Source organism: Narcine bancroftii, chromosome 12, assembly GCF_036971445.1.
Source record: "Narcine bancroftii isolate sNarBan1 chromosome 12, sNarBan1.hap1, whole genome shotgun sequence".
Lineage (NCBI taxonomy): Eukaryota > Metazoa > Chordata > Chondrichthyes > Torpediniformes > Narcinidae > Narcine > Narcine bancroftii.
The window spans coordinates 12,882,642-12,895,163 of NC_091480.1; the positions used below are offsets into that span (position 1 = coordinate 12,882,642).

General features: G+C 43.1%; 1 protein-coding gene across 1 annotated transcript in view; it reads right to left on the minus strand.

Annotated features, from left to right (window-relative positions):
* The window catches only part of LOC138747116 (cytoplasmic phosphatidylinositol transfer protein 1-like), a 185,449-nt gene that overhangs the window by 64,875 nt on the left and 108,052 nt on the right, over nucleotides 1–12,522 (minus strand). Inside the window, exon 3 of the mRNA XM_069906061.1 lies at nucleotides 9,438–9,586. Within this exon, the coding sequence (XP_069762162.1) occupies nucleotides 9,438–9,586 (149 nt within the window). The remainder of the gene's footprint in view (nucleotides 1–9,437; nucleotides 9,587–12,522) is intronic.

Genomic DNA, 12,522 nt, shown 5'->3' on the forward strand with positions numbered 1-12,522 from the left:
TTGCAAAGATTGCACTGGGAAATAGATAGAAAGTATTCTGAATGCAATATATTTACCTGCTTATCTCTGTGTTACATTTTACTAAACATAATGAAATTTTATAATGCATCAAGATACTGTTGAAAGTATTTTTAATGTTAAAAGTGATTTATAATTGCTATTTTTCTTTAAAAGCAGGAAGTATTGGAAACACTCAGCAAGTGAGACTACACCAGCTCAGAAAGAATAGCAGATGAGGCATTGATAAGGTGGACAGCCAGTGCCTTTGACCCAGGGTGAGAATAGCAAACACCTAAGGAAACCTGGACAAAGTGAGGGGAGGAAAGTTTAGGGGAGTCATCAGGGGTAGGGTTTTTACACAGAGGGAGTTGTGGGTGTCCAGAAAGCATTGCCAGAGGTTTTCTATTCATCACAGAGGTGGTGATGGAGGCTGAAGCATGAGGGGCAAGGATGAAAGAAAATAAAGGGCAACAAGGTAAAAATGGGTTCAGTATTTTTTTGGAAGGAATATATAAGTCAGCGCAACACTGAGGACCAGAGGCTCTGTACTGTGTTGTAATGTTCAATGAAACAGATCTGAGATTTGCCCAGATTCACAATCAGCTCAACCCATAAATGGAGTGCTTCTGAGCACAGACTTGCACATTTTCGTTCGACAAGGCAACTGCCTGCTCTCTGAGCAGTGCCAGTATCTCCTAGTTCTCAGGCTATTGCATGAAATTTTGTAATGCGTCAAGATGTAGCTCATTGTTAAAAGTGGATTATAATTAGAAGTTATTTTTGCTGAACTCATGCCACATAGACCTGGCAAAATGCAGCAGGATTATCGAACTGAAGGGAAAAATCAATTGCTGGATAAGAAGCATTTCAAACTTAACCAAGATATTTTAAGGAGTTTTAAAAGTATGTGTTTAGTTTCATAATTATATATTTAAATGTATATTTTTTTTAAATGACAATTTTTTTCCATCAAGATGACCTGAGTGGCTAAATATAAAGATAAAGAAGGAAACATGGGAGAAGTTATGCTCTGGAACTATGAGAAATACAATAAACACGAGGTTACGTATGATACAATATAACTGGATACACAGGCTATACATTACACCTCAAAAGTTAAATAAATGGGACCCAACAGTATCTGACAGATGTTTTCGTTGTAAAAAAGAAATGGGAACAACAATTCATGCAATCTGGACATGTGAGAAAGTAGAAAAATTTTGGGAAGATCTAAACCAAATATTAAATAAAATTACAGAAAACAATATACCAAAAAACCCAGAGATCTTCCTCCGAAGTAACATAAAAAACAAAGAATTTGGACTTGATTTGGATGGTGCACAAAAAAGATTTGTTAAGATAGCTCTAGCAAAAAAATGTATTATGTCAATCTGGAAATTGGAAGATAATTTGAGAATACAACAATGGTATATAGAAATGAATAAATGTATTCCATTAGAAAAAAAATAACATATAGTTTAAGAAATAATATTGAAATATTTGAACAAATATGGGAGCCATACATGAAACACAATAGCGAAAACCGACCGGAGACATCTACCACCTAAAATAACGAAAGGAGAAGGAAATGAAAAGAATCGACTCAGTGGAATTTCTTGTTTATTTTTATTGAATGACAACATTGTTTGACTGGTTTAATGTGTCTTAGATTTTGTACTTTAAATGGATGGGGGGGAGGTAGGGAGGGTGGGATGGGAGGAGGGGGGGGGGAGAAAATGACACTGTATATATTTGAAAAGGAAAATGCATGTATCTTGGTCAATGTGGTTTATGGTGTGAAAAATAAAAAAATTTAAAAAAAGATGACCTGAGTGGCTCTGAATGGCTGTGAAAACCACACTAATCTGAGTTGTGAAGCCCAGTCCAGGCAGTGGGAATTGTTCTCACCAGCCTCCAAAGCCACTCTCTGAGTGGAGTTGCCCAGGGCTGTGAGGAGATCCTGTAGTTCCCTACCCCCGCCTCGTAGTGGGCTGCAGACTAGAGTGAAACAAGTAAATCTGCAGATGCCGTGTTTGCAATAAAAATGCTGGAGGAACTCAGCACGTCTCGCAGCCATAGGCCATAAAGAAATAGAACTGATGTCTCGGGGCTAAGCCCCTCTTCAAGGTATGATTAAGAACAGGCAGGCACCCGAATAAAAGGCTGGGGAGGAATGAATGGGCAGTGGGAGGAGTACAGCAATGCACAAGAGGTGTTAATTGGGACACAGGAGAGAGGAAAGGTGATAATTGACAGGGGGAGAGAGGAATTGTTTGAGGTGCCATGGAAGCAGAGCTAGGGGAAAGAAGGAAAAGGGAAGAGAGAGAAAGAAAAACAGAGAGAGACAGATAGGCTAGAGGAGAGGAAATATAAGGAAGAATGGAGACCAGCCGACGCTGAAAGAAACAGTGTGGTTCAGGGGCAGGAGGACAGCACTTCTGGGAACAGCAAAAGAATTCCTCAATTCATCAGAGTTAAATTCAACAAACTGAAACTTTACTCTCGTATTCCTCTCTCCATCTACTAGCCACATCTGTTTTTATATCAGGTCTTTATGTTGCTAGTCTTGCTATTGGAGATAAAGTTATCTGTTGTCACACAGCAGTGTTCATGTGACTATTTTAGCTTTCCATTGACATTTCCATTAGAATTACAGTAAAAGTCCTAAAATCCATACTGCATGGGGATTGGGTTGATCCGAATTTTTGGACTTTCCAGATTCTCAGGTAGTACTTTTAAAATTCAAATTTAAGAAGAATTTAAAAAAGAGGTGAAAAGGTAAATTTTGATTGTTTATTAATGAGACTTTTTTTCCTATAAAATACAAAGTTGTAGCGGTACACTGGGAGGGAGTGGGCAGAACCAGCGCTAACAGCTCCTGTCTTGTGACAGCTGAACACAACAGCCTCCTATCTACTGGCAACTAGCCACTAGAGCCACGAGGCATAGTGACTCAGAAGCATCCGTAGGTCTACTGAGAAGCCTACTCAATGTAGCTATGCCATGAGGTCGTTAGCACTTCGGATGTCATGACACCATGTGTCTACACTGTAATAAACGCTCTTCGCTGGCTGACGACTTCAGGTGTGGTCTAATTATTTCAACATGATGGTGTATGAGCACAAACATGATCTGCCACATTGGTGACCCCGATGAGCCTAGCTCTAGCCGGTAGCTAGACCCTATAAAGGACACGCTCAACGGCAACGTGCCAACGAACCAGCCATAAATAATGGACATGCTCAACGGCCAAGCTCAAATTAATTTGCTAAAGCAACGCACCAACAGATTTCGTTTGTACTCAGCATCTGATGCCTCTCATTTCAGAGACCAACAATAGTTGGCCAGCATTTTTTTAATTATTTTTTTATTTTTCACACTATAGATCACATTATTCAAGATATACACATTTCTCCTTTCAAATATATACAGTGTCGTTTTCTCCCCCCCTCCCTCCTCCCCTTCCCCCCCCCACCTCCCCCTCCATCCATTCAAAACTCTGAGTCCAAGATACATCAAACCCATCAAACAATGTTGTCACTCAACATTAACGAACAAAAACTTCCACTGAGTCAATTCTTTCCATTCTCTTTTCCTTTTGTCATTTTAGGTGATAGATGTCCCGGTAGGTTTTCTCTATTATATTCCATGTATAGCTCCCATATTTGTTCAAATAATGTTATATTATTTCTTAAACTATATGTTATTTTTTCTAATGGAATACATTTATTCATTTCTATATACCATTGCTGTATTTTCAAATTATCTTCTAATTTCCAGTTTGACATAATACATTTTTTTGCTACAGCTAGGGCTATCTTAACAAATCTTTTTTGTACACCCTCCAAATCAAGTAATAGTTGGCCAGCATTGATGGATTCCAGTTACCCTGAATCTGCTTCTCCATGGTCGCAACGTCCTGGTGAAACATTTCACCGTGTTCATCACTGACTGCACCAAGATCAGCCGGGAAAACATCCAAGTGCATATCCAGGAAATTAATTTTCAATGACAATGTTCGAACATAATAGGAATTCCTTAAGGAAAATTTCAGGTCATATTATATTAATGAAATATATTTATGGTGAATTGTCAAATTAAAGTGATGTCTTCTAATTATAACGAAAAGCAGAAAATAGAGAAGAAAGAGAGGGAGACCCCTTCCCCATGCTAATCCTATCCCTCCCACTAAACATGGTTCAGCAACAAATAACTATGTGAGGATCAAGTCTCGGCTCCTGGACAATGGGCAGGGAGCCCCCAGAGAACTAACGCCTATGTAATCAACTAGAAATAAAGATTTACATTGATATACCCCATCTCAGCACATCACAATGCAATTCCTGGCCCATGAAGTCCAAGTGAAGTGTTGCAGGGAAGCTTTCAAGCACATGATTGAAAACCACATCTAGAATATTTACTTTGTATGAAAAGTGAATATTTTTAACTGATACATAATATGACATTTGATAGAACTTGCTTTGAATCTGAAAGTATCTTTGGTGAAGCATGAAGATTTAGACTGGAGGCTCAAGAAGCAGGAAGTTACTTTTGAGTGTGAAAAAGTTCCATTCTGCATCAGATTAATGTCTACTAAGATTTCAGCTGATTTCTGGCTGAAAGCAGGTCTGAACTGGAATAACACACAGTGTAGAGTTGGAATCCAGGAGCAAGGAAATTTAATTACAAAGGGTCAGAGTTTTGGGCAAGTTCATAGCTGGGCTCAAGGGCAGGTAATTTCTCTCATTTTCTCATATGACATTAAAGGAGGCCACTCAACCCACTGGGTCTATAAAGGGTCTCAGTACATTCCTATTAATGCCACTGAGAGAATTCACAATCATCTCCTTGCATACTTTCTGAGAGGATAGAAAGAATGCTGCAAGATGAGTCATTCATCTTAGGATAACATCTTTTGTATTTGTATGTCTGATCTAGTTGTACGTCATTGTCGGCACAGCAGCACACCTCCACCAAGACGTGTTTGGTAACAGATTCATAAAAAAGTTGCGGTGCTGCCAGAGCGGACCCATCCAATGCTCCACAGCAACAGTACCACACTATGATGCAGTCGGCCAGGACATTCTCAACAGGGCTCCTGCAGAAAGTCAACAAGATGGCAGTTGGTAGCCTTGCCTACCTCAGTCTTCTCAGGAAGTGCAGTCTCTGTGGCACCTTCATGACGTGAGGAGATATTGTGTCCAGGATAGATCACTAGTTAAGTGGACTCCAAGGAATTTGATCCCATTTAAAACCCTTTGCTTGCTTAAGATGCCCACTAAAAGGTAGATGGGGGTCCTTTTTATTTGTAGCAGTCTTGGTGATCTAACAGAAATGGTCTCCAATTGCTAAATGGGTATTGGTGGGAAGTTTCTGAGAGGGTCAGAGAGAAGGGTACATCACAACCAGAAGTCTCGTCCTCATCAGAAACAGAGGTAGGTACAAGCCATTGATGAAGGGGATGAATCTCTGCTTGTAGCAAGACTCTATTCGCAACCCTGTAGCTACTGCCACTGCCATCCAAGCCTTAAGCCACCAGGAAATAAGATGGAGGTGAACCCAGAAGGCATAAGGACCTCCCATATATATCACTTTAGCGTTAGAATGTCCCTGTGCTTTCCATTGCAATGAGAAGAGTAGCTTCATTTCACTGAGATCGTAGATTTGGGCCAACTAAATGGTGAAAGAACACTTTTCCCTCATGAAAAGCCTTGAACAATGGAAGTGGTTCTCAACCAGTGGGCCTCGGTGTTTTTTCCATGTGGGTCTTTAAGAATGTCAAGTAAAATACTTTAAATTAGATAAAGATGTGTTCTTACAGAGCTTCCTTTGACTTGAAAATATTGCTCAGTCATTACCACCAGTGGACCATGGAATGTTAGGTCAGAAGCCAGGTGGGCCTTAGAAATAGGTTGAGGACCACTGAATGATGGAGTTTTAGAATAAAGGGGAACCTATTCAATGCAGAGTTGAGGGCGGTGAATGTTTGGAGTTCTCTAACTCAGGAAGCCTTGCAGGGCGGACCACTGAGTATCTTCAATGCAGAGATGAACAGGAAATCAAAGATAAAGAGCAAGAAAATAGCTAAGGTGTACAGGAATTGTAGATGAATTGGAGTATTTGGGTGGCATGGGGGTCATGGGCCTGAAGGGCCTGTTACTGTGCTGTACGCCTAAATAGAAATAGAAATCTGAACTAAGTCTTGCCTCCACTGGCTAACATCAAACTGTGGCTGAGGGTCATTGTGGTGGTCGCACTATTGCAGAAGCATCTAGAAATTTAAACGAGCAGAACCTCGAAAGAGAAAGAAAGTTGGTCCAGAGGACAACTGTAGTTCCAAAGGGAGAACAAAGCCGCATTGAATTCAAACTCGGCTCTGGTCTCAGTACTCTGATGGATTGATCAATCAGCAAAAAATATTCCCAGTCAACCGGGAAAAGAACTCGAGGAATGAGGGTATTGGAAACTGAATTGGGACATGGTGTCAGAGGGGCAGTGGAGAGACGAATTGCAGGGTCTTTTCTCAACAGATGAAGAATTTTCCTTGTCCTTAATTAACCTCTTATTAGGGGGAAAATTACACCATAATTCATCCTTTAAAGTAGATGAATGTTGGAATACACAACAGGCCAAGCAGCAACATGTGAGGAAGAAAGAGTTACGACATCAGATCAATGCATTGGGGCCATGCCATCAACTTGAACTGTTCACTCAGCTTCTCTCTCCGCAGGTCCTGTGAGCCCTGCCAGACATTTCCTGCATTAATTTCAGATTTCTGGCATTTGCAGTATTTGCTTGTCTATTGGGTGTGATGCACTAATTCAGACCGTTAGTCTGACAGCACCTGCAGAGAGAGAAGCTGGGTGAACATCTCAGGTCGATGGCCACCCCCCACCCCCCTCCCCATCATCACTGACCTGATGCCACAGCCATTTCCTCATGTGAAAAGAAATGCATTTTGAAAGAGGTAAACAGTTTATAAATTTGAAGCCCATTATCCGGAATTCAATCAAGCACAAACTCAAACAACCGGCAAAAGCACACAAGTAAATAAATAGACAAATTGAATGAATATGACTGGACAAATGGGTCCTGCGAGGGAGCGCTGAGACTTCGCTGGACACGCGTAGGTTTGCCTTGCTGAAATAGCAATGACCCTCAATGCGCACACATTCCTTTCGCTGTCGCCACTTGAGTGTAGGTGACCTGAGTTGTCAACATGAGGAAGGGGTGCCATAGGCCTGACCGGGATATTTGCGTCAAGGTGAGTCGGGCTGTCAGCCTGAGGAAGGTGCGCTGAGGGCCTGACCGGAACACTTGTGTGGAGGTGAGTCGGATTGTCAGCCTGAGGAAGGTGCGCTGAAGGCCTGACCGGAACACTTGTGTGGAGGTGAGTCGGATTGTCAGCCTGAGGAAGGTGCGCTGAAGGCCTGACCCGGAACACTTATGTGGAGGTGAGTCGGGTTGTCAGCCTGAGGAAGGTGCGCCGAGGGCCTGACCGGAACACTTGTCTGGAGGTGAGTCGGGTTGTCAGCCTGAGGAAGGTGCGCCAAGGGCCTGACCGGGACACTTGTGTGGAGGTGAGTTGGGTTGTCAGCGCGAGGAAAGTGGTAAAGTTTCAATAAAGATGTGTTTGAATAAAATGGCACCTCCCAAGACACAGAGACCAGCCAATGCTGCTCGCCACTTGAGCAACTCTCCCGAAGTGCCTCCCTATCCTGCCCCATAAGAGTCTTTATTAGTATTAGGTATACTAGTGAGACCTTTTTCTGTAAAATTGGGGGAGGTGATTAATTATGACACTGGCACAGTTAGCGTAGCGGCTAGTGCAACGCTATTACAGTGACCGGAGTTCGAATTTAAATTTTATACATTATGGGAATTACCTGATTAAAGTGAACTTCACATTATTGAAGACTACAAATTACTTTCTATTTTGTGCTTTCTTTTGTCTCTTAAATGGTGCATTCTTAATGCTGGTGTGTAAGTTCGGCATTGGAAGAAAATCAACCAGAAAATTTGCATATCCGACATCTTCAATCCCCGTAGGTGGTGGACGATGGGGGTTCTATTGTATTTTGTTGCAAAAATAGCTCATTTTTGTTAGAACTGAGAACTTGCGTTGTTTTGGTTTGGGATTACAATATCTCTGAGTAAAGCGTGGTGAGGTAGGATGAAAAGCAGCAATGGGGGGGGGGGGGGGGGGAGAAAGCACTGAGGTAACTTCTTTCACATTCAGCCAGATAAATTGAAAAACTGCTATCCCAAAGCCAAAGGAACATCTGCAGGGGGATATTGTGAAGGTTGCAGCTCAGAGGATGCACAGTGGTGTGGTTAGTAGAGATGCTGCCTCATAGTTCATGAGATCCAGGATGAATCCTGAGCTTGGTTGCTATCTGTGTACAGTTTAAATGCCTGAGACTCCTCCGGGTGCTCTCATTTCCTCCCACAAAGACATGTGGGTAGACAGGTTGGTCGGCTGCAGCGTAGGTCAGTGATTGAATGAGGGAGAAGTTGGTGGGGATGTTGGGGGACTAAAAATGCAATCGTGTTTGTTGGTCAGCACAGATTCAGTGAACCACAGCCATACATTACACGAGTTGAAACTCACGGCTGCATTTACTCCCCAAACTACAAAGCTCCACTGTTTGCATATTTCGTAAAGGGGTTCAAAGAAAAACCAAGCCAACCTTTCAAATCCCTACAGTCACTGTTCCCTCTAGGCTGTGCGGGTCTGTGCATACGCACACATTTTGCAACCAGCATACTAAAAAAATTTATGTGCACACAAAAGGTTAGTTACCTAAAATAATGCAGCAATTAATAATTACACTGAATGAAAATAATCTCTTAGCTTAGAATTTAGAATGCAGTCATACTTGATTATATTAAAACATGACAATACAGTTTCATTAGCCATGAGAGATAGGCTGTGCCAAAATTAACTTGAAACAATTTCAGGTTTACATTTGCACAAGCATTCAGTTTCATGTACTTTTGTCACAGGAAAAAAATTTGCACAACCTGAGATTTTTGCGCACACTGACTACAACAAATAAGAGGGAACATTGCCCATGGCGCAGGGATCCATGATACTGGAGGATGCTGTAGAACTTCAAGGCGGATGCAATGCTGCAGTCAGTTCTGGGACATGGTCCTCATTTGATACATAATTGAAATGTACAATACTTATGTTTGCAAATAAGAATGGCCAAACCTTCTTTATTCCCTTTGTACTTCTGCACTATTCATTTGTCATTCACCTCCACCTAGCTTGGACAGGCTCCACCTTGCCACCAGCTTTATTGCTTGGGATAACTCAAGGGGATGGACAGCCCATTCCTTGGTGGTGAACCTTTAAAATCAACAGATGCAACTGCCTTTAGAAAACACCTGGCAGGGTCCTTTGGCCCACCTGCCAGCTCACAGTGCCTTACCTGGATAAATGGACCCTCTTCTCGGTGAATTGGCCCTGTCCATGCACAGGATCTTCGTGGGGTTCATTCTTGACCACTTCCACCCCTTCACCTTTGTCACTCTGCTCATGGCTGTGCTTGCTAATGGTGTACAGCTGTCCTATCCTGTACTGTGATCAGAAAAGAAACACAATGGAATGAGTATCCAATCGCCTCAGGAAGTCGGGAGCACACAAACTTCATTTGCCTTTCTTCCCCACCTCCATACCAGAACCAATCCAGAGCCCAGAGGCAGCTTTAGTCAGGAATTATGATATTCATCATTTAAAGTGGAAATGAGCCAACAACGATGGCTTCCAAATCATTATACATGGTAACTCTTGTGGTGGAGAGAGTAGAGATCACAAAGTTCCATGGAGTTCACTTAATTTGTGGCCTATCATGAACACACAACATCTCCTCATTTGTCAGGAAGGTGCAACAGCGACTGGACTTCCTGAGAAGACTAAAGTGAGCAAGGCTACTGGCTGCCACCATGTCAACCTTCTACAGGACCTTCTAAAGGAACTCTATATCGAGAGTGTCCTGGCCGGTTTCTGCAGAGAAATAGATTAGGGGTCAATCCATAGGACCATAAGAGTGACAGAGAGGATCACTGTGGTCTCCCTCCCTCTCATCTACCATTGTCTGAAGAGGATGCACAAAATCATCCGAGGACCCCTTCCATCTTTCAGCTGCTCTTGTTGGGAAAGAGATACAGGAGGATCAGAGCCAGCACCACCAGGCTGAGGAACAGCTTCTTCCCATGGGCAGTGAGAACGCTGATCGACCAAAGGAACTGCTCACACTCGCCATCCGAGACTCTCATATTAATGAAACAATATTTATTTATCGATTCGCATCTATTAATACTTGTGTGTCTATATATGTGTTGAGTATCTGCATGTTTTACACTGAGGACCAGAGAACATTGTTTCATCAGATTGTAACAGTTCACAATAAATTTGACAAACTTCTGCAAGGACATCAAATTTCAGATAGTTTCTGGAGATTGTATAGCATTCAGTGATTGGAAGGATCAATAGGACTTAATTAGTAGCTGGCAATTCAATTCCATGACAATAAAAGAAAAACCTATATTCCCGTAACATTCACACCCATAAATGAATTAGGTAAAGTGACTCAATGAATAGAATTGAATTCTTCAGTGGAATTTAAGGGGTTGGCTAGCTTCACCTTCTGGGAAACCAGACATTTTTCACTTGCTGGAACCGAAGTTTTATCATAGGACTAAATTTCCACAAACCCTCTCTTCTCTCCTGGCCCCTTTCACACCGCCAATTCTGTGTGGGTCAACCGGCTAATTTAGCGGGTCCGTTCCTGGTAATCGTGGGATGTGAAACATCACAATCTGGCAGGGCGAGTTAAATTCAAACAGCCGCTGACACTTGGTGGGGGCAAGCCCAGCCGAGTTAACACATTAATCGCCCTCTGGCGGTGTGAAAGCACAACCTGCTCTCCTACTGTCATCGCTGAAGGTGGGACCCCCCCCCCCCCTGGATTGCTGATTAACCAGGTAAATCATGGGGCAGAGAGAAAGGCTCCCGAGTGCAGCAGGCCCGTTAAGTTTTCCTGTTTCCTTGGAGGGTTGGCAGTGTGAAAGGGGCTAGTGATCCTGGCCACCTCCTGGAGTTTCCACTCCAGAAACCTGAGCATAAAAGTTCCTTCAGTTCTGAAAATCCCTGCACTTGTAAATTATGACTGCTTTCAGATGAGACTGAGGACCTCCTGTTCTCTTGTATGGATGTAAAACATCTCTATGGCAAAGAAATGACACAATTTCAAATAACAGCACACCCTAGATTTTCAGTCACCTTTTATCCTGAATCAACATCACTGACAAGATAATTATCTAATCATTATCATGTGTGCTGTGTGCACATTTGCTGCCACCTTTCCTGGATTAACAGTTGGCACTCTTAACACAGCCGTTGAGGTGCAGAACATTTTCTGCTCCGCTGGCAGCGTAAAAACGTCACCACAGAATTTGTCCACCCATGATTTGTCCACAAAGACCACGACACATTTTTACAGTGTAAATTGACTGCTGGCCCTCTGTCAGAAATTGGGCAAATGAATACGACGTTTACCACCCCCCCACCACCCCCCCCCCCCAAACTCTGCGACACAGGAAGGCAGAGTAAAAGTGCTCCCTGTGTAAATGACCACTCCGGAGGTTTTTTTAAATGGATTTTCTCCTTTAGTTCTGTGTAAGTATCATGTGATCGCCCTGTCATGCAACAACACAGAAGCGCTAGAGAAGCCTAGCAGGTCATGCAACATTCATAGGAAGTAAAAGGCAGTCAACGATTTGGGTCTGAAACAAACATCGTTCTATGGATGCTGCGTGGCCTGCTACAAAGCAATCCCACCAACAGTCACATCTTCCCCTCCCGACTGCTTTCAGCCATGATCTCATTGGATGGAGTTAAGGCTCAATGGGCTGGATGGTCTTCACTTGCTCCTATTTCCTCAGTTTCCCACCCTCCACTCCCTGATCCCTGCAACTGCAGAAGGTGCAATACTTGCCTCCCCACCTCCTCCCTCACCACCATCCAGGGACCTAAAGCATCCTTCCCGCTGAGGCAGACATTCTCACGCACCTCTTCCAACCTCGTCTACCTCATTCAGCGCTCTTGAGGTGGCTTCTTCTATATCAGCAAGACTAAACGCTGCTTTGACGAGGACCTCCCTCTGTCTGCAGTGGCCATCTGGAGTTCACTGCTGCAATCCATTTTAGCTCCCCACCCCATACCAACACCAACCTGTCTGTCCTCTACCTCCTCCACTGCCAGGGTGAGGCTGAGTAAAAACTAGAGGATCACCACTTCATCTTCCACCTAGCCACTCTACAAACCGGACAGCATCAACCTTATTCTTCAACTTCAGATAACCCATTTCCCCCTCAGCTCCTTATCCTCTACCCTGATCCTCTCACACACACCCTCTTTGCAACACTGCCCACCACCCCCCAACCTCCTGATACACCATAAGTTCAGGGTTGGCACTTTTCCTTCCTCTCCCCCATCTGGTTCATCTGCCCATC